Genomic DNA, 23,557 nt, shown 5'->3' with positions numbered 1-23,557 from the left:
TATGCCATACTAGCACGTCAGAAGGAAAGAACATCAGCATCATCAGGGTACTTGGAAAGTCCTGGAGTTGGGCAGCCGGGCTATGAAGTGAAAAATCACCTCTAACTTACAATACCTTGCTGTGGCTGATGCTGATGATTCATTTAGTTTTTGCTTCAATCGCATTAATTGCGTTACATGCAAATGCTAAAATGTGTTCAGGAAATTACATTCTGGTGAAATTGTGTTTTCAGTGAATTACAGGGTTAACAATGACAATTAGTATGAAATATTGTGTTGGTTTTCAGCAACATTGAATAGGAATGAAGAGGGACGTTGAATAGCTGGTACAAACTGTGGAGGTTGAAGTTTGGGGCAATCTGAGTAGACACTTATTGTCTGACATGTATCCTACTGTGCCAATTTCAGTCACCCATGTAACTTCATAGAGCAGGGGCCCCCAACCTTTTTTGCCCCACGGACCGGTTTATGTCAGACAATATTTTCAGGGACCGGCATTTAAGGTGTGGCGGAAATAATACAGCAAAATAATATGGTATGAGCTGCATGAAAACTGTGGTGTTTTCGAAATATAATAATAAACACAAGGAGCGTCTAATCTGGCCGCAACACTCCGGTTCATAGAGCATATGTCCAGAATGAAAAAAGGGCAGGGAATGGCACTGGGACTGTTGAGCCTATAAAATAGCAAATAATATTAACTCAAATCCTCTCTTCTACTCTTGACATTTCATTACCAATGCCCGAATCTTCTGCAATGCTCCATTATTACGAGAAGAGCAAGAATGTATCAGTAAGGAAAGGCCTGTGTGGAGCTGCTTGTACTAACTACTTATAGCCCTGATAACGACTTTCAGTTTACAGTGAATTCGACCCAAGGCAGCTGAATCACACACATGAAGAAGCTACAGTTGTAAGGCAGTATAAACCTTTTGTAAATAAGGCTACTGTTAAATATTGTGTTTCCCGTTAATTATTATGGCTTCTTGTTTGCATCACTCTACTTTTATAGCGACAGTATTCCTTTGCGTCTGTGACAAGACCAAAGTCACCTCTATGTTTCATCATGCAGTTCCAGAGACTCAAGGGAATACAGGAGAGATGAAAACAAATGAATAGAGGAGCTAAACACGCCGTGGTTGCCACTGAAGGTTCATTTACGGAGGCAGAAAGGAGTGGCACCTGGAAAAGAAAGGCAATTCAAATACACTCCCAATGGTAATGCCAGTCTCTAAAATGTGCAAAAGCACAAGCAATCATACCCGACTTCATATAAAATTAGTTTTTATTTTACCATGTTTGTTCATTTTGCACCATCGGTTTCTTCTTTTTCCCTCCCTCTCTTTGTAAGCCCAATAATAATTAGAAATATGCACGAATTCAGAGTTGCTGTTTTTTTTTGTTTTTGTTTTTTTTTAAATTGTAAGTCTCATCGGAGTTCTCATGAGATGTCACGCACAATAGTGGTTTCGCCTCTGGCGTTTTGTGTGACTTTCAGGAGCATTTCCACTCCAAAGTTGTAGCTATACGATGCTCTGAAGGAGGTGTAAAGATCAAATGAGTTCATAATCACTTTCTTGTTTCGATGAGTATTCTTGCGCAAACACTGAAAACTCTTTTGGCACGTACTTGGAATAATGAGGTCACTGGTATTTATCTGCAAGCCATAAACTACCATCGACGTGTACATCGACAGGAGAAGCAGAGAAAGAATCTCATGTTTATTCACACCAGCGGCACATAATTCAAAGCCGTTATTCATATGAAAATTCAACAGATAGCATCTTTAAACGTAATTCAGCTACGTCTCTCTACAATTTGCAGAGGCAAATTTTTTCGCTAACACTTTTTTTTTTCCTGGCGTTCCTTCATTTTCAACCTGTCAGTCATCACCTCATCAATTCACTACCATCGCCTCTTACGCCCTCTTGAAACAGTCACGAATTGCCATAATCATTTTTCTCTACTATATTCGTGAAAATTGATATTTCAAGTCACTGGAAATAGGGAGGAACGTGTGATCACGATGTCAATTCAAAACAAACATTGCTCCAAAAGCGATTGCGAATGTGAAAGCACCAACGCCACAATAAAATGACTCTCTCTCAGCCAGGGATAAGTCATTTGCCAAACTGTGGAGCACCACAACAAACATCAGGCCATGGCGCACACAAGTACACATAAAATGAAGGCAACTTATTCAGAGGTGGCAAAAAGAGAACAAAGTGAAAAACAGCGGGGCCATAAAGACCACCGGGAGCCTCTTTCACAACAGGTCCCTGCAAAATTTACTCATCAGACATACTAGTCAAACCGGAATTAATCACCCAGTGCCTGTCACACAGAACTCACTGGAGTGGGATTTGTCTTTGTCTGTGTGTGATTCACACGGAAGTGGCTTCCCGCAAACTAATAATTGGATGTGTGACGACATCCGCTCCAGCGTCTGGCATGACAGGAGGGAGACAGCCAAAGTGTGGCTTTTCCCGATTCAAATTGACACAAAATTACTGTAGACCACTTCCATAACACAAAAGCCCCCATTGGACACAGACCCATAAATAAAACATAGAAACCAATAACCATTTCTTACGCTTGGAGTGCTTCAAAATCCCAGCGGGAGAACGTCAAATAACAGCACGAGAAAATCTATGATTTCGGGCACCTGCAGGATGCCATAAAAAAGAGAGAGGTCATTGATATTTAAATGGCGAAGCTTTGTGTGTATTGTGGGGGAGATGGGGTGGCAGCTGTGTGTCCTCCGGCAACCTGTGTGATCTGGCAAATCGGATACCATAATAAAGTTGACTTTGGAAATAATTTACTTTCAAAAGCAACTGCACATGAATCATTTCATCCCATTATTTCCCACTTACATGACATTTGCCTTTTGAACAAAAGCAGAGTCAAAGTGATTATAACAAGTAGCTCTGCAATCATTACATTAAAGACCTTCACGTGATGCAGAATGCGGGTAAGCTTGCAAACACCTTCGTTAAATGTTCTTTTTAGGATCAGTTACGGAAGTGCACACATTTTTGTACAACTATCTGGACACCACAAGCTTTGTCATTTCACAGCCATTCTATACAATACAATACAATACATGCTGATTTATATAGCGCTTTCACAACAGCGGCAGCTGTAACAAAGCGCTGAACAAAACAGTTAACATAAAGTAAAACATACATAACATAAAACACGGACAATCGTGCAGTCCTAACCACTTTTCCGGGACACGCTTTGTTGTTTGAAGCAGTTTGAGATGAAAGAGGAGAGAATCAAAGTGTCCTTTCACCAGTGGACCAGAGACGTCTAAATTTTTATTTAGACTATTTTATTATTTTATTATTTTATTATTCTGACTAAAACAGCACAATCACATAATATAGTAAGCAGCGTGTGTGTGTGTGTGTGTGTGTGTGTGTATATAAATATATATATATATATATATATATATAGAGAGAGAGAGAGAGAGAGAGAGAGAGAGAGAGAGAGAGAGAGAGAGAGAGGTTACATGGAGGTTGAAGGCCCGCTAAATTGCTTTCAAGTCCCCGCTAAATTATTTGGTTGCATTTTTCATGTATTTTTATTTTTAATTATTTTATTTTCTACACACACACCTGATGGTCTACTGGTTGGCATGTCGGTCTCACAGTGCAGAGGTCCAGTGTTTGATTCCGGCTCCGGCCTTCCTGTGTGGAGTTTGCATTGTCTCCCCGTGCCTACCTGGGTTTTGTCCGGGTACTCCGGTTTCCTCCAACATTCCAAAAAACATGCGTGGGAGGTTAATGGAACACTCTGAATTGTCCCTAGGTGTAAGTGTGAGCACAAATGGTTTTTGGTCTTTGTGCCCTGCGATTGGCTAGTGACCAGTTCAGGGTGTGCCCCGTCTACTCCCCGAAGCAACTGGGATAGACTACAGCACGCCCCGTGATCCCTGTGAGGTTAAACGGATCAGAAAATGGATGGATAGACATCGACTAAAATCTCATCACAAAACTCGAATGGTGGCATTAGGGCAAAGAAAAACAAAACCCAGTGCATGTTAGATGTAGATGTACGGAGGGCACACAAGCATTCCATGCAGGTCTCCATTTACCACATACAGAAATCTTTGTCTTCCTCCATGTTATATTACTTTCAACAGCTAGGCCAGGAGGGTCATTACAGGAACAAACATTTCTTTAAATAATACAAGTTTCAGGGCTATAGCACCATCAAAGTATCTTCTTTTTTATCAGAAGCAATGTCTCAATGAACACTTCACACACTGTTGCTTTTTGAAAGCCTCCATAAATATGGAAAATTATTAAGTGAAATAATGCTGTAGGTAGGTGTCTTCCCTTGCTAGATAAAACAAGAAATGCGGTACATAAAAGGACAAAGAAAAAGTTTTCCATCTGCATACTGCCTTCTTATGATGAAACAATAAATTAAGACTTTGATGCAAATTCATGCTCCTCTGATTTCAAACAAAATAGTTTCGAAAACTCCTGGGTTGGGTCACAGCAAAAGTAAATTGGGTGTTGTGGTCTTTAACAGAAATGTGTTTGATGCATACCGCAGGCAGCCAGTGGAGATGCTTATTGATCATGCAATGTAAAACATGTTTCTATTTGCCAGTTCTTTAATCCAAGGACTACCTGCAATCATAACAGGTCATCATTGCTTGTAATCGGATGACAAAATGTAGCTTTTGAATATACTGAATTACATGGATCCATCCATCCATTTTCTGATCCGTTTTATCCTCACAAGGGTCGCGGGGCGTGCTGGAACTTATCCTACCTGTCTTCAGGCGGTAGGCGGGGGACACCCTGAACTTTTTGCCAGACAATCGCAGGGCACACAGAGACAAACAACCATCCGCGCTCACACTCACACCTAGGGACAATTGAGAGAGTTCTATTAATGTGCCATGCATTTTTTTGGAATGTGGGACGAAACTGGAGTACCCAGACAAAACCCACGCAGGCATGGGGAGAAAATGCAAACTCCACACAGGAAGGCCGGAGCTGGAATCGAACCCTGCACCTCTGCACTGTGAGGCCGACGCACTAACCAGTCGTCCACCGGGCCGCATGGATGACCTTGTATTTGAAAAATGCTGCAACTTGTTATGCAGCAAAAAGTAACGTGCGCTCAGGGTGTTGGTGTGCGGGGCCACTACACTCTCTGAGACAGATGTTGAGCTCGGCTTAGCCATCTACACTTACCGTAATATGAACACCGGGGCTGGGAGTGAAGGTAGGATTCCTGGGGGTAGCCGGTCCAAACACTTGTGCACAGGCATGGATATGCCAAAAACGATTCAACTAGCAAACATCTTAAAGGTGACCACATACAAACAAGACACTTAAGGGAGGCACTGCAATGACCATTGTGCGGCAAGTACGGATACATTATTTAGCAATAAAGGTGCGCTTGTGAGAAAATAAGACACACAACTCTGGGGTATCCAAGTGACAAGATATTCATTTTGAGGGCAAGGGAAGGGCCGTCAGAATCTCGTGTGTGTGTGTGTGTGTGTGTGTGTGTGTGTGTGTGTGTGTGCGTGCGTGCGTGCGTGCGTGCGTGCATGCGTGCGTGCGTGCGTGCGTGCGTGCGTGCGTGTGTGTGTGTGCGCACCGGTGTGTGGGTGCGCATGCGTGCTCGCGTGTCTGTCTCGTGCTCCTCCATTTCTGAGGCTTTCTGTCATACCTGAATTATCACATGATTTGCTCCCAGTCTCCACTAACACAGGATTGTTCATGACTGAGGGAATCATGAAACTACGTTCACATGAAAAAAAAATTCAGCTATTAGATGTCTGACCTACGGTGTTTTTATGATTTATTACGTAAATTGCAAGAATTTGTACATGTCTGTGAAGCATTTTTTACACGAAAACACCAGTGTGGCTCAGTCATAAACATTTAGCCTTGATTAACACCTCCATTCAAACAAGAATTTGAAAAGGATGAAGGCAAAAGTCTCTCTTATATGGAGAGAGAGAGAGAGAGAGAGAGAGAGAGAGAGAGAGGGGGAGAGAGAGAGAGAGAGAGAGAGAGAGAGAGAGAGAGAGAGAGATTTATTAAAACCTCATCAGTTCATAAGTGCTCTCAGTCTCAACCTTTCCAGATATGGAGAATATCAGTGAATTCTCAGGGAAAGGCTGAAATTGAGAGTGAAAGATGAAGCGCGAGACACATCCTGAGGGAAGTGAGGAATAGTGATAAGACCTGGGTAAGTCTTGCTCTCTGTAATTGCCTCCTTGCTAATGCTTCACCACGAAACCAAGTGGGAGAGTGGAAGAGGATGATCGCCCAAGATGACGAAGGAGATTACATTTGTGATATCATTGTCAAAGGCAGAGAAGTCAAATACATAGATGGCGGTATGACAGAACAATGGCTGAATGAGTGGAGTGAATGGATGCAAAGTAGTGGGAGGAGCAAGTACACAGTGACCCAGATCCTCCTGCACGTTAGCATGAGAGGGAATCTAAGGCGGCGTCTGCAGAGCGGGAATACAGGATGAAGAAGAGACATATTGCATAGGAATAGCAACAAATACGCCACTGAGAAAATAGGGGGCACTTTAAACCATTAAAGACGAGACCATATCACTAGACCATATCACTCCTACAAATGTGTGGGGTCGTGTGTTCTTTTAACAATAGCTAGCTCTAATTGAGGACTAACGCATGCATTGGCACTCATACCGCATGGTTTCCTTTCGCAGCACGGAGGGAGTAATAGGGTCTTTAGCATAATGTTGAAACCAAAAACAACTCAGACCGAAGACAAGTTCATGGGCAACAGGAAACTCATCCACAAACACAGTTCCACCACTTGTTTATTCCTCTGCAGCTATTACAAAGGCTTAATAACAGAGTGAAAGACAATTTCCAGTATAAACACAGTCTGGGCATGCATTGTTAAAGAGCTTTGTACACAAAGCTGAGCCCACCTGCTTCTTTCGAGATGATTTAAGATGAAGAAAGTTACGTATAATCATCATCCGCTCATTCGCAAACAATATACTGCTCAATCATAAACACCTATTAAGTGTCAAGGATTTGAAGGGAAACATTTATGGAGCAATTGTTACTTTCTGCCTCGAATGGGAGTAAAGACGAGACCATATCACTAGACCATATCACTCCTACAAATGTGTGGGGTCGTGTGTTCTTTTAACAATAGCTAGCTCTAATTGAGGACTAACGCATGCATTGGCACTCATACCGCATGGTTTCCTTTCGCAGCACGGAGGGAGTAATAGGGTCTTTAGCATAATGTTGAAACCAAAAACAACTCAGACCGAAGACAAGTTCATGGGCAACAGGAAACTCATCCACAAACACAGTTCCACCACTTGTTTATTCCTCTGCAGCTATTACAAAGGCTTAATAACAGAGTGAAAGACAATTTCCAGTATAAACACAGTCTGGGCATGCATTGTTAAAGAGCTTTGTACACAAAGCTGAGCCCACCTGCTTCTTTCGAGATGATTTAAGATGAAGAAAGTTACGTATAATCATCATCCGCTCATTCGCAAACAATATACTGCTCAATCATAAACACCTATTAAGTGTCAAGGATTTGAAGGGAAACATTTATGGAGCAATTGTTACTTTCTGCCTCGAATGGGAGTCACACTATATATATATATATATATATATATATATATATATATATAAAATAGATTGGTAGTAGCAATACAAAAAAAGGACATTGTCCTCCATACTCCATTCCCTTTTTGCATGTCTGCAAGGAGAGCACCCTATCATCTTGAAAAATGACCATCAGGTGTCACTTTGTGAGCCATAAGTGCTTTTTATCATTGAAACGTTGCACATTCCCGCACCATTTATGCCCACCCATTTGTCACTCGTCAATCACTGCTGGAGCTGATCATATCTGTGACCGCCTGTCAAGTCCCGAGTGTTTTCTCACTCATCTCCACCCCTCCAATCATCATGCACAGTGCTATGTGCACACGGCCGCCCATAGCAAATACACAAGTAACGAGACAAATGCAAAGTCATCTTATGTTTGGACAATGAATTGCTCCGTTGCTGTTTTCTGGGTCGTTTCAGCACCAAGGACAGTGTTCCACTTTTCCGTTTTGCTATTTTTCACATGCATATTATCCCACTGCAGCATGATAATTCCCCAAAAATATTCTGTCATTCCCAAGGAAGCACCTAACGTTTCAAAATCTTTCTCATTCATTTGGAAAATGTCATATTTCAATATTAATCAATATTTTGGTCTGCTATCATCAGCTAATAATGTATCGACTGTACTTATTTGCTGGATGACTGCCAGCGGGACAGACACTGAGAAGATGCACATACTTAAATAACATTTTTATCAATCAATGTGGAAGTGGAGTCAAGCAGGATGAATTTTCAAAGCTGAGTAACCATGTACGGATAATTTGCGTTTTTTTAATGGCTTCTATAAACTATGTCTGCGTTCACTGCACAAATACTTAGAGGAGTGTCGGCGTGGTGTGCGGATGTGTATTTGGACCTGAGAGTCGGCGCTTGGAATTGAAGCGGATTTCCATTGGACAGGAACAGAAAGTGAACCAATCTCTTTTTTTCATCAATGGACGCTACAGCTTCTAGTTTATTTTCAAACTTAACTTGTAGTAGATGTGTGCACATTTTGAGCATGACGTTTCTGATCCACTGGTTAAAGAACACTTTGATTCTCTCCTCTTTCATGTATAACTGGATTGCATGACTGTCCATGTCTTGTTATGTGTTGTGTTATATGACCATATTTTGTTATTTTTATGTGAACTGTTCTAGAAAGCGCTTTGTTACGGTTGCAGCTGTTGTGAAAGCGTGCTATAAATAAAGATGTATTGTACAAATGCTTGTGATTATCTGTACAAGTCCATCAGCACTGCCAGACCAACTTCATCTTATCAAAGGCTAGAATATGTGATGAGAACAAATTACTTTTTTGCGAAAATTGATGGAGTCGTTGTTACCGAGTACATATAAGGAAGCAGATTTACAATGTGTGAGCATTTAACATCGAGGGATAATGGAGACGGGGTCATGTGCGTGTGTTTCTAAGCTCGCGGCATGTGGGAACATGCAATAATAAGGAAACAATGAACGCTTGATTTATATGTTTGAGCGGGCTGCCAGTACCTGTCGATAATCATCAACCTTGCAAAACATTAGCAAATAGGCAGCGATAATGGTGTTTGTTTGAGTCGTGTGTGTTGACTGCCGATGAAGACCGAGCAGTAGCACGGAGGAAATGGGGATCTGATATTCTGGAGAGGCTGATCTACTATAAAATTGGTGTTGGCCTCAAGAACAGAAAGACATTCTCCTCGGTCTTTGTCGAAACATTGAGCGCTGTTAACCAGCTGAATATTGTATTTTTGCAAGAAATCAATACATGAGGAGACAATCATCCAGCACTAAATGTAGTGGAAAATGGTTCCAGTAATTCACATCAGTGTGTGTTCATGATCATGCATAATTCACGCATGCATAAATCCTACAATGATGCATTCAGACATACTGCTGAGAGCATTCATTTAATATTTTACCATAATTTCAAAGTGGGTACAAGCGTAACTGCAGACAAGACTTTTTTTTTTTTTGTCAATAAAAAATGTCTCTCGAAAAATAGCTTTGACAGTCTTGTGGTAGAAATGCTATCACGGAGTCGAATAAATCTAAAAAAAAATTTTGACCGCCCAAATGTGTTGCACGACTTAAGAGTAGTGTGGAAGAATGTTGCTTGTGTTCACTCCTGTGCTCAGTCACGTTTATGTACCGTATGAACCTCAACAGAGCATGGCTCTAATAAATATTCTTGCCCTTTTCTTTTGTAAATATGTTCGGCTACACCGTGCCAATATCTCCTCCACATCTATTGTTTGTCCCACTTGCCAGTGACATGTTATTCATGTCAGGTTTTTAAATGTGTTGAAGAGACTGGTCAGGATTTTGTTTGCTACATTTTCTCATAAATGCAAGTAAATGTTTGATTTTGTTTTTCTTTTTAGCAGATTCTGACTCTGCCCTTGGATCTTCCCAAGCACATCAGGTTTTTACTGGATAATAATAAGAACACTGGTGAATAGCAAAATTCAATCAAAAATAACTTTGTGTCGCTGAACTAACTTTGGATGTTTGATGCTGATTTAAAAAAAATATCTTTCCTTTTTTTTTCAGCACATCAAGATTTTGGAAATATAAAAGCTTGCGCAATGCCGATTTCACCATGCATCATCATTTGTAGCTGTGGCGTTTCAGAAAAAAAAAATCCACCATTTGCTAACGGAAGCCTTTATTCATCATTCTCATTATTATTATGATTATTATTGGGTAAACCTGATGTGGTTGGGGAAAAAAAAATGATACTTCTACACATTGACCAGGAATGTCGAAACGCATGTCACATTGGCCTTTATAATGGAGGTGCCCAACCCTACTTTAAGTAAAACAATCACAATATATATATATATATATATATATTTTTTTTTTTAAATATAATCAAATGACAAAAATATTTTGCTAAATGAAACACACCTGATCAATTTGTCAGCTTTTTTTTCAAATTTACACCAATGTCCAGCATTAAGCGTGGGTCTCCAATTCGTACAGCAAATCAATTAGGCTAAGCTGTCTGAACGAATATCCGCTGCCGAGAATGGACAAAAGGAAAATATGATGAGGAGATCACTCGCTGTGCAATGCACCCAGGACTCCGAGCTACTGAACAATGTGCTTGCACACATTCTTGGGCTGTTACGAAGCAACCTGCTTTGACATTTAAAACGACAAAGGAAGGTGAAGAAGAAAAAAAAAACATCAGCATCAAAAAGAAAAGAAAAGGAAAGGAAATTGTCTGTGGTACTCTTACATGAAAAGAAAATGTGGCGCTGCAACCACTTCCAGCAAGTAGTCAAGGAAAACTATGCAATGTTTCTTGTTGTCTTCCAATGCTTTTTTTAAATTCCCTTCCAGTGACAACGTAAAAATGCTCTTCAATTCACCTAACCCGCATGCTTTTGGAATGCGGGGGGAAGCCTGGGTACCTGGAAAAACACGTTAGCATGGGGAGAACATGCTAACTTAACCCAGGAGGGCCTGAGCCAAGACTTAAACCCACAATCTCTTGACTGGTAGACAGATGTGTCGACTCAGCGTGCTGCCGAAATCAATGTTGATTAAATGGTGGCTCAAGGTTTTTATTTCCTTTCACTCACCAAAGCAGAATTACTATGCAACCAAATGAATGTGAATTGGTTCATTTTGTAAAAAAAAAAAAAAAAAGGCTGTTGTGTTTTAACTTGATTTCAGGGAATTGACTGAATGTGTGAGTGTGTTATGGAGTGGAAGAGAAAATTAGGGTTTGGGATTTAAAAAAAAAAAAAACATTGACAAGAAAAAAAAATAAAGATTAATGGTGTGTGCAAAGAAGGTACGACGTATTTGTCGATTTGTCCAAGGAGAGTACGGCATTGGAAGAGTGGACAGATTTTATTGCCATTGATTTTTTGGTGAAAGATTTCCAAGTATTCAAGTCACAGCAACACAGATTCTTAATCATTTTTTTTAAATAACAATAATATTGTTTTTAAAACCCTTGTTATCTTTCTTCCACAATCCAGAGACTTGTTTTGTTGTTTTCTTGGTCACATTTGCAGAGTTTGCACTCCTCAGTCAAAATTTGGCCACTTGTGTTGGTTCCATTAACACAAGGACTGCAAGACTCATAAACAGCTTTTATCCTCAAGCAATAATCCTTGTAAACAGAAAGACATAACATTCATGAAATGAATTTGACTTAATGGCTGTTTTTCCAAATTGCATCGACTAAATGTGATTCTAAATGCTTGATTTTATAATTTTCTTAAGTGCGTTGTGTGGGATGAAGTGATTATGACCAATAATGAAAAAGGACATAAGACCGTATTTTCAATTTGCGTCATTGAAGTGGTGGTGCCAAGAGGAACATTTTCTCTGGCAGCAACATTGTATTTGTGTGTGTGTGTGTGTGTGTGTGTGTGTGTGTGTGTTTTTGCTTTTATTTTTTTTATGACGTATTGTATTCATGCATCAAGCAGGAGCAGAGTTTCAAACTCCATCCTATTTATCAATGGTACAGTGGTGTGAAAAAAATAGGATTCACCCCCTTCCTGATTTCTGTGTTCTTTGCATATTTATCACATACAAAGGTTTCAGTTCATCAAGTTCATGCTGTGAAAAAGTAATTGCCCCCCCCCCCTTGTTAAATTACACAGTAACTGTGACTAACAACAGTTTTGGGAAAGCTGAGTTCAATTTCACAGGCAACACCCGAGCACTACATTTGTTGAATCAATAAAACACATAAATAGAATCGGTCAATGTGAAGGAGGCTACAAGATCTCAAGACACAATCCGAAAAATTCGAAAAAAAAAAAAAAAACGTTTTTGAAATCTGCCAGTCTGGAAAAGGTTACAAAGCCATTTCCAAGACGCTGGGGCTTCAGTAAACCACTGTCAGAGCCATTATCCACAGATGGATAAAACTGGGAACAGTGGCAACCATTCCCAGGAGTGGTCGACCAGCAAAAATTACCCCAAGAGTGCGACAACAACTCCAGACCTGGCTGGCATCAGTTCAGGTCAGAGTTCATGGCCCAAACATAAGAAAGACACTGGCCAAAAATGGCATCCATAGGAGAGTCCCAAGGCGAAAACAACCGCTGTCCAAAATGAACACAAAAGATTGCCTCACATTTGCCAAAAGACATGATCCTCATGACTTTTGGAAAAACATTCTGTGGACTGAAGAGTCAAAAGTTGAACTTTTTGGAAGATGTGCGGCCCGTTACGTCTGGGATAAAAATGGCACAGCGTTTAAGAAAAAGACTATTATGCCAACAGTGAAGCATGTTGTTGGCAGTGTGATGGTCTGGTGCGTTGCTTCCTCAGGACCAGGACAACTTACTGTGATTGATTGGACAATGAATTCTGCTGTCTACCAGAAAATCCTGAAGGAGAACGCCCGACAATCAGATTGGGACCTCAAACTCAAGCGCTCTTGAATCATGCAGTAGGACAAAGATTGAGAAACACAAGCAAGTCACCTCTGAATGGCTGAAAAAAAAAATTAAAAATCAGGTTTTGCAGTGGCCAAGTCAAAGTTCGGATTTTAATCCAATTGTGACGCTGTGGTGTGTCCTTAAACAGGGAGTTTATGCTAGAAAATCCTCCAATATGCCAGAGTTGAAGCAATTCTGCGAAGAAAAGTGCTCCAAAATTCCTCCACAGCAATGTGAACGACTCATCACCAATTAACCAAAAACGCCTGATTTCAGTTACTGCTGCCAACACAACCCATTATTAGGTTCAGGGGGCAATTACTTTGTCACATAGGGACGAGTAGGCTTCGATTTTTCTTTGTATGTGTGTGTGTGTGTGTGTGTGTGTGTGTGTGTGTGTGTGTGTGTGTGTGTGTGTGTGTGTGTGTGCGCGCGCGTGTCTAGATAAATCAAATTGGCATTCAGAAACTGCATTTTGTATTTCCTTGAGTTGAGTAAAATTGGTTTGAAATCTTGGTGTGTGATAAATATGCAAAGAACACAGAAATCAAGAAGGGGGGGCAAATACTTTCACAGAAGTGTGTGTGCGTGTGTGTATATATATGTAAACTCAATACTTATTCATGGTGTTGAATTAAATACTCCAACAGTGAAAGAACAATGATGGATGGGTGAACACAAATCTGCTCCTACTACCAGAGAATAAGAAACATCAGACATTGACTAGAAATGTAATTCTTACTTCTTATTATTTGTGAAATGCCACTCAGCATGATGGAAATCCCTGCGTCAACTTCCTCCTACGCTCGAGTGTTGGGAGGGCACATGGACGTGTTTTGTGTACACAAAACTTTTGTTTTTTTTTTTTGTTTTTTGTTGTTGCTAGAAATCAAGTAGATTTTGAGAAAAAGTTCATTCTTTTTTTCAGTTTTTCTCCATTCTCAATCATGAATTCTACGTGCCGCTGAACTCACTTTTACCATCGATACACGTGAACTCAACTGTATTTCTCAACTCAACTGTATTTATAGAGCACTTTCAAACAGCCATCGCTGCATACAACGTGCTGTACATGGAGCAACTATCATATATACATCTTAATTCATTAATTAATTAAGTGAACAATAGATACAAAGTGCCCCTTTTGCGCTGTGTGCCCATAGGTAACACTAGATGTTGTTTCAATTTGGAGGAAGGATTGGAGTGATGTGCAGTGGCCGCCATTTTGAAGGCGGAGACCAGCAATGATCCAGGACCTCCACTTCATTTATTTCCATGTAGATCTGTGTCATTATCACGCTTAAAAAAAAATAAAAAATTATGAATCCCTGAATTTTTAAGCAATTTCCATGCAGTTTGCTTTGTTGAAAATGTCAGTTGTGACGACAATACAAAAAAAAATTATTGTGCGTTGAAAATGTTTCTTTGCTCATAAATATTTACTCAAGAAATACTAAGGTGAAAAACAGACACCGGTTAGGTGCATGAGGCCCATATACCACCAATATTAATATAAAAGCAATTATATATATTAAAACGCACAAATAGATATTATTGTCCTATATCTTTTATCAAATATGATATATACATGTACATTAACAAGCTTAGTCCCCATCTCCCACCAGTTCCAAAATCCCATCTGTGCCCTCGCCGCAGAGCAAAGCAGCATTATTCAATATCTGTGATGTTCCTCCATATTGCTGAGCCCTGCCCGCCTAACTGCAATGGCCCAGCTTGGATTTGGCCCACATCTTGTTTCAAAGCCTTGCTGGAGGATTTATAGCATGCCCTATAATGCACATTCTCCTGACAATAAGCAAAGATGAATGCGCCTGGGTTTGTCTTCCTCCCACTTTTTCACATGTTGCATAAACACAACAACCAGAGACACATCATCACACACATACAGAAGCCATGTATTAAAATTCCAGAACCGTGTCAATTAAATCAGATCTCCCCAACCTCATTATAGAGTCAAAAGCTTGTTAAAACCTGCTTGTTGTTTCTTACATGCACAACTGACAGGAGAAATGTACCACATTTTTATCTGGGCATAAGGAAGCAGCAAAATGGTTCCACCAACAAAGAGAAGCAGTGGGAAGCTGAATTAAAATACACTGTGTCGATAATGAGCTATCTAAATTCAGAGTTTATATTGCTGGGAATTACACAAAAGCGTGGCTCCAGGCAGCACTGGCAGAAATTCGGCAGCTTTTTCTGCTTCACTGCCTCATGATTCTCCCTGTCGAGAGGCAACACACGGTCGGTCCTGCTGAAAGCGTCCGAGCCGCTGAATGTATCTGCGGGGCAATATTTTAGTTTATACCAACATCTTTTCTGCATACTTGGTGGCTGTCAACATGTTTGCCGCAATCTGTCGCTCTCCCCCCCATGTGCTTGGCCAAACACACCTAAACACACTTGCATGCACAGCACAGGATGTTAGCTCTCGAAGCTCTGATTGCTGACAACTCTGAAGCACATCCTAAGTGGATACACGCACATTTAGACACACGCGGCAACTTTAAAAGGATGACTCGAGGGTGACAGTGGTTAAAGGAGGCTGCACAGCCACGCTTTCCTGGAACGAAACGGTGGCTAAACAGAAAATGACAGCAGTACCGGCTCTTCAAAGTTATCTGGAAAAAAGCGTTGCATACGAGCGCTACAATAGCGCACCCTGCAACACATAAGAAATGAAAGCACTATTTTGGTTTTAATATCAAAAACTGTCAGAGGTATTAGGTTGGCACATTTTTGCAAGATGTTTCTTTATCCTTGACTGGAGAAAGAAACAAAAGGCAGTCGAGTCCTTGTTTGCAAGTACTTGACTTAAAATAACTGAGTGTCAGCTACATGTATAAAATAGGGGGAATCATTTAAAACTATGCTTGGCTTAATTATTATTTTTTTAACTATTAGTACAGTGCTTTTTTTAACGTCTCGCTTCTCTTCTTCTCACAAGACATAAATTTGAATATTTTCTGGATGCCTCTGGAAATTTGGCATACAGGAAAGTGTAAACACACAATTGTGAAATGGGTCAGAGGAAATATGTTCCACACAAGAAATCTTCCCAAATTGACAAAAAAAAAAAATAAAATGGCAACATCAAAACACATATCAACAATCGTGCATAACGTGCAGAGGTACGGTCTCTAATCAACAGTGAATGGTGCTGGGTTTTCCAGCCTGACAAAATTAGCAGGCAACTTTGAAACCTTCAGAGTGGTTGTGTGTAACTTTTAGCTTGTTTTCACAACGCTCATATTTTTAAAATGCATTGCCAACATTAAAGTCTATCGCTTTTTTTGGGGGGCCTCATTCTTTTAATGTTCTCTCATCTAAAATGAATGTCACAGTGTAAAAGTTGTGATCAGTGATTTTCCTTTCCACAAGCAAGGTCATTCAGTCCCTGATAAATGGACTCATAAAGCAATTCAGAAGATGGAACATACGCATCAGTCTGACGATGCTTGTTCAACAGATGCAAGGTTAAAGCTTAAAAGTGGAGGCCAGGTCAAGGCCTGCGTGTGTTTTCATTGCAGCTGGCCAAGCACCGACAGGGAGGTTCTTACCTGTGTCACAAGACCCCAAGGGTGACACCTTTATACACTCGTCGTGTCTCGGGGCAGACAGACCAAATTGACAGGTGTCACCTTGTTATTATTCTCCAGTGCCAAAGCTCAGTCTGCAGGGAGTTGATTAGCAAGAACCTGTTGCCACATTTACTCACGGCACAGTGCCAAGCTCATGAGAGAATTGAGCAGACAAGCCGCATCGGGGACACTGCTAGACCTAAAATTAGCTCAGCGATGAAGTGAGACTGCCAACAGTATGGCACATATTTATGACATATGGGCACCATTATCACATATCTGTTGCTTTGGGGGGGTTTAAAATTCTCATTTGCCAATCACCGTTGTATATTAAATTAGTGTGTTGATAGATCCCATCAATATTTCATTTATGAATAGTGTACATAATACATATGCTGACTCCCGACATATGTTCCTACCGACTGCTGTCAGGCTGCTGAACAAACACACATGAAAACCTGGACTCACCCCATTCACCCATTGTAAATAGCACAGCCACCTTATGGAGCCTATATGCAGTAGCATATATGCTTGTATCTATGTTTTATATTTCATATTGCATTCTGTACTGTGTACAGTTCATTTTTCTTAAACATTATTTTGTGCATGCAATACTTTGTTTTTCTTTTCTACCCCCCCCCCCCCTTTCAATTTTGCTGCTGTAGATTGCAAATTTCTCCATTGTGGAATAAATAAAGGTTTTCTTATCTTATTGTAATTAAAGTAAACTAAAGACAATCTAGATTGATCTTGGAACAAAACCAAATTACTTCAATGTTACTGTGGTGGTAATGAGTTTTTGAGATCACAAACATATACACAGTCCAAGCATCTCTGTTTATTTTTTTTTTCTGTACCACTAGTGATTCAAGCAAACCACAGACCACGATTCAACTGGATTCAACAAATTTTAACGTTGCTTTCGCCTTCAGCTGATAAGAAAAAATATGTCTTCAGGTGCAGCATGATAGCGCTGTTGTCTATGTCTTATCCAGTTGTTTCAAATGCAAACACACTGAAATTGACTACAGTGCCCTTAATTATTGGTCGAGGTAATTAAATAAGATAAATCTTAAAGAGTAAGGATTATATAATGTCGACAATAATATATATTATGGACGAAAAGTAAATCCATCCAACACCTTGGATGAGAAAAACTATTTTAAAATGAATTAAGAATGTCACTTTAAACTTGAGCGATATTACAAATCAAATACAAAGATCAGTCCAAAAAAAAAAAATGGCTATAATAAAGACCTGATGATCTAACTACCATCCTGACGCTGTAAGACAAAAATGATACCCCTAAGTGCTATAAAGCACCATGTACTCTCAACAGACACTTTCTGTGGTCTACCTACCTGCACGATCCCGAAATGAATTTAAAAACCGAGAGTTGTATTGACGATGTTGCAGAAACAGCAATGCTCAGCGTTGAATGTGATTGATTGCATTCAATTTAACAGCGTGATTAGGACTGGGAGTGTAGTTTTGCAGTAGTGTGGAATAACAATGTATCGTATAGTTTTATACATCTCTCTCTATAGTCTTAATGACAGTGCCATCATATTATAAACTGCTCTCAGTTTCATATAATAATAACAATAATAATAATAATAATAATAATAATAATATCGTGTGTATTAAATTGTATTCCATTGTGCAAGTGCACTCAATATTGGGTGCAATTTATTATCAGGTGAGACAAGGAGGTGAAATAACAGAGGTGAGAGCAAACAGCAGCAATTAGTTGTCTGCATCAGAAGGGCATCTCTGTACCAACATGGGCTCCAGCGAGTGAGCATCCCACCACACAGTACGGTGACGTTTTGCCCTTCACATGCAGTCCAAGCACTACGAGGAGAGTATTTCCTACCTTTGGAGTGAGCCGCGCTCAAGCTCACAGCGACCACAGCCAACACACCGGCTACTGTCAGCATCTTCGAGGCGGAGACCTCTTTTCCTCTTCTACTTTCCGTTGGATATTTCTCTTTTTTTTCACCTCTCCTCCTTCCTCCTTCCTCTTTCCGTGCTCTTACTGTTTTTCACCCCTTCCACTCCTCTCTGACTAGATGCGGGACAAGGCTGGCAGCGCGTTGTTGAAAGACGGAAACGCGAGGTGGGGGGGAAGCGTTCGCGTCGGTGGAAAGGGAGCAAGTGGAGAAGAGCTTTCGGCGGAAACTGGACGAGAAGCCGGCAATAGCCCGGGACTGGACCGATATACACGTCATAGGGAGGAGAGCCATGCCTTCTTTCGCTTTCTCCTTGCAAAAGCCCTCCCTCGTTATCTCTCACCCTCCTCCCATCCGCTGTGTGCATCGCCACACGCTCACACGTGAATTTACGAGCAATAGTCCGGAACGAAAACTCTTGATATGGTTGCCACCTTTGTGGTGTTTATTGCTTATTGCATATTGCTTACAACAAAGAGATCTATGCGTGGCAGCACGTCCGGGCGACACAATATACCCAAGTACGGTGTTGAGCTTTATGTTCGAGGCCTTACGCAGAACGATTCCAAAGTTTGTTGTGAACTACAAGATTTGATGCTTTTCAATGAAAACACTCCAATGTATGCGCTGAAAAAAAAGTCATCTTCAGCTTTTGTTTTTTTTTTGTTTGTTTTTTAATGGTTGTATAGTGTGAAGTTGAATTGTCAACAATAAAACCATTATTTTGGAATGTTAGACGAATCTAATTTAAAAGTAGTTTTCCTTGGCTCAAAACACGAAAAACTTCTTAACAAGCACTATTTAAGTCACTTCGGGGAGTCATGAGAAGTGCAGCCATACTACAAATTCATAGTATTCACTCCAACATGAAATGGGAAGGGATTTGTATGTTTTCTGTCTTGCGGTTGTCTTGTCCAGGGAAACCAGGACAACGAAACTCTTTGTACAACAATGAGATTTACTTCGGTTACAATTGATGGTGAAACACCATTTACAGACTCTGAAGAGCGACTCCCCTCTTGTACCATTTTATTTCTTTTTTAAAGGGTTAAAGTCTGACGCACAACCTTGCACGGCAACGAACTTGCATAGCAACACATACAGATAGCAGGATGTGTGACACAGTTTAACAGCAAATTGTAAGTTGGAAGTTAACATTGTTAAATGTCAAATTTCCATGACACTGTGTAGTTATGCCGACCATTATATGCCTATTTTTTTTCAGTGTGCGAGGGTAGTGACTACTTCAGATGTAACACTTAATCCAGGGGAGTTCTATCATTTTTGACCAAATTAAAAACGTGAGTTAGCATTTCCACCTCACAGTGCAGAGGTGCAGGGTTCAATTCCGGCTCCGGCCTTCCTGTGTGGAGTTTGCATGGTCTCCCCGTGCCTGCGTGGGGTTTTTCCAGGTACTCAGGTTTGAGAGAGAGAGAGACGGGAGAGAGACGGGAGGCTCAGTTAGCCTTTTGTGTTGCAATTAGGAGTCGTGTAGAAATGCATTCTGGGCCAAACGGTGCAGTAGTGATTGGAATGTCTGCCTCACAGTTCTGAGGTTGAGGGGCTTTGCAATTCAGCACAAGCCTTCCCATGTGGTTGTTTTCATGTTTTCCCTGTGCTTCCAGTTTTGGATGGATGGATAAAATGTCATGCATGTACATTATTCTGAGTTGTGTTTTTAGACATATGGCTCGTCTCATGTAATTATTATACTTTTAAAAAATGTAGTTCTACACCACTGCAATTACAAGCACAAAGTGTATAATTTTTGCTAAGACATTTAAAAAAAAAAAAGTATCCTCTCCAAAGGCATCGACTCAGCCTTTCAGATAAAAATAAGAAAAATATTCTTGGTATTCTGTATACTGTGCTCAGATAGTTAACCTAGCATCAAGTTATTTAATGCAGTGAGGCTTTAAAATGCTCTCTATGTTTAGACCATGTCATTGCTTTCTGAAATATGCAATCCAATGAATAAATAATGCCGTTTTTCAACATTAAATGTGTGCGTAGGCTTTTATTGGCATGTGTGTGAGAGTGCCAGCGCTTCCCACCCCCACCCAGAAGGATTAATAAAACATTACGTTTCTCAACTTTCCTGAGTAGCCCTATGAGCAAAACTACATTTCTCTCGGTTTCATCGCTACAAGTTAAGAATTGTTCTGGATGGAACTCGGAAGATGGTGGATTCGAAACTTGTTTAAATGGGTAAAAAAAAAAAACGGGCAATATATACATTTTAACGAATGTATGTATTTCTGTATACACACTGTACTGTATATACATGCAAATACATTAATGTGTTTTTCTTTAGGTGTTTATAGTCGTGTTTTTTTTTGGGGGGGGGGGGGGCACAACGTAAAAGCAGTTCAATGTGTAAAGCCATTGCACTGTTGTGTTCCAAGCAACATACGATGATTGAGCAATTTATTGTGCCGTGTAATGTGTTCGCAATAGTTGCACTTTTTTCTTGCAAAAGAAACAGACGGTAACTTGGTCTTCTTTTGTCTCCATATTAGTTACATTTGACCTTTGTCTATAATAACCTGCCACAGAGCACTAATGATCCAGTGAGTCATCGGATGATGCTTTACATGAGTTGTTTTGCTGCTGCAGAACGCAGTACATATTTTTAGTGCTTTGCAGAGATTTATGAGTGAGAGTAAAACAGCGGTATCCATATATTTATTACACTTCACTGATCTCCGAGGAGAAATTCGAGTAGGATTCTCTTTCCACTGTGAGGAGATATAAGAGTCAGTGCTTTGTTTTGTGGCTCTAGGGCACTGATCCCAGAAATCTATATTTTTGTTGTATTTTGTTTTTGATGATGGTTTATTGGCAAATGTCTGCATTTTATTTTACCCGAATACGTTTTCCCTCCACAAGTAAGTTATGGGAACGGTGACGTATATTCCTTTATTATTGCAGTTGGGCAGTTTGATTGCAAAAGGTGAATATGAGACAAGAGATCGACATTTAAACTTTTATCTTCAGCTATAGATACAAGGTGCAGCTTACACAGACGAGCATAAAAACATTTGGAGCTGAGTTTTATGGACGGACGACAGAAGCAAAATGAACTCAGAAGGCTACAGAAACATTTTCTTTGACTAATGAAAGGGAAAGTCAGGTCAAAAAATGTCTGAGCACGGTATTTTGATTCATGGTTCCTTTGTGGAGTATGAATTACTCAGCAAAATACACCCGTTTTAAACCATCTCAGGTTCCTTACTGTCGACAATGATCACAGTTGCTCAGGGCTTAGGTAGCAACCAAACATGGCTCAGCTTCCGACTGTCACATGACTCGACTCAGAAAACACGTGAATCTGCCATATCTTTCTGTGTGTCATGTTCCTCTCATGTTTGCATGTATTTTTCTTTCTCCAGGTACTCTCTGTAGTTTCATCACACATTCCAAAAAGATGTGCACTAGACTCTAAATAGCCCTTAGCTGTGAATGGTTGTCCGTGTGCAAACTGAGCGATAAGCATGAAACTGACGATGGCCCAAAACAATTATGTGGCAACTCTTCACCTCACACCAAGAGCCGTATTTTGATGCCTAGCACAAGTCTAGCGCAAAGTACAGTCTTACTATGAGCATGGGAACAATTTTCTTTCTTTTGGTATTTTCGTGGACTTGCAGCTTCAAAGGGGTGTTTGCGCCAATGTGGGAGGGAGCACCCCTTCCTAGTTTCTTTCCTGGCCAATTCAAATGGTTCCCTTCATTCCCTTTAAATTCAGTACAGGAGAGGTGCGCAGTCTACAAGGTGGGAGCATAAACAGACTTACAGGACTCTGTGCAAGAGATTGGAATGTGCAAAGTCAAAGAAACTGCCAGAAGATCTCCACTTGAGTATGATGTGTAGTATTTGTCAGCCATTTTTGAATTTTGTCTCAGTTTTAGTCCATTATCAATCATGCTTATGAGTTTTTCGCATTTAGCCAACTTCATTCCGTTCTCATTTAGTCACCTTTTAGTCGAGCATTTTAGTCTGAGTGTATGGCAGGGCTTTTACCCTGCCTTCCGTGGAAAGCTGGGAAATTAAATCAACTTCAGTTTGCTCGACATGTCAAAGTCACATAACCTTCTGTTCTTATTGCTCAAATTGTTCCTCCTCTCAACTTGTTTTTCTTAACCCTTATCTCCCTTCTCGAGCGCCTTCCTCCTCTCCTCATTAATCCCTTAATAGAGAGCTCATTCTTTTCCAGAGATCCCCAGTCACCATTTCTATGTGTTCCATCTTTCTTCCCGTATCTCTTTTTGCAGCCGCTCCGCTCCGATGTCTCGGCCTTTTCTGGTCGTCGCCACATGGCCTAATCACTCCATTGTCAATGCATCCACATCTCTCTATCAGCACCTCTCCAACCCTACCTTCTTGTAAGTGTGTGTGACAAAGTGCAGTGACTCAGGATACTCTCACTGACAGGTGGCCCAGGAGGGAGAGAGACTCAAAAACATTATCCACCTGGTGTTTGCCCCCTAGCTTTCCAGAGGAAGTGCATCAAGTGCTATCTACATCATGCAGAGGTCGAAAAACCCATTAGTCAACTTACCCATGTGACTTGTTGTCACATGGGTAAATTATACCAATTGTAACATATCTTCTCCAACAAAAAGTGGAATATTAGTTATACATTTTCTGGGTGATTTCAATGTTCATAGTGAAGTAAGAAGAGAACAACAGCAAAAAAAATTTTGTTGCATAAATAGTTGCAAAATGTGGTGTAACAAGACAACTTTTGCTTATAAACAATTCATGCCTTGATAATTCTACTCCTCACATGAGACTTTGTCCAAGAAGCTGGAGTGTGCCTCTGGGAATGTATGTCCATTCATCCACGAAAAAGTATGTTTGTGACGTCAGATTTCACTGATGTTGGCCTCAACAGAGGGTATCCTGGCTTACCATCTCTGTTGTCTTTCATTGCGAAAGTGTTTG

The 23,557-nt window shown here is 40.5% G+C and overlaps 1 protein-coding gene across 1 annotated transcript in view; it reads right to left on the bottom strand.

The window, feature by feature from the left end:
- The window catches only part of LOC109510846 (calsyntenin-2), a 201,300-nt gene extending 182,315 nt beyond the window's left edge, over positions 1 to 18,985 (bottom strand). Inside the window, exon 1 of the mRNA XM_019861498.1 lies at positions 18,535 to 18,985. Within this exon, the coding sequence (XP_019717057.1) occupies positions 18,535 to 18,598 (64 nt within the window). The 5' untranslated portion in view covers positions 18,599 to 18,985. The remainder of the gene's footprint in view (positions 1 to 18,534) is intronic.
- Positions 18,986 to 23,557: the final 4,572 nt, after the last annotated feature.

This window comes from Hippocampus comes, unplaced genomic scaffold (genome assembly GCF_001891065.2).
Source record: "Hippocampus comes isolate QL1 unplaced genomic scaffold, H_comes_QL1_v1.1 scaffold122, whole genome shotgun sequence".
Classification (NCBI taxonomy): domain Eukaryota; kingdom Metazoa; phylum Chordata; class Actinopteri; order Syngnathiformes; family Syngnathidae; genus Hippocampus; species Hippocampus comes.
Note: the sequence above shows the minus strand (reverse complement) of the source record. Positions and strands in the feature narration are given on the sequence as shown.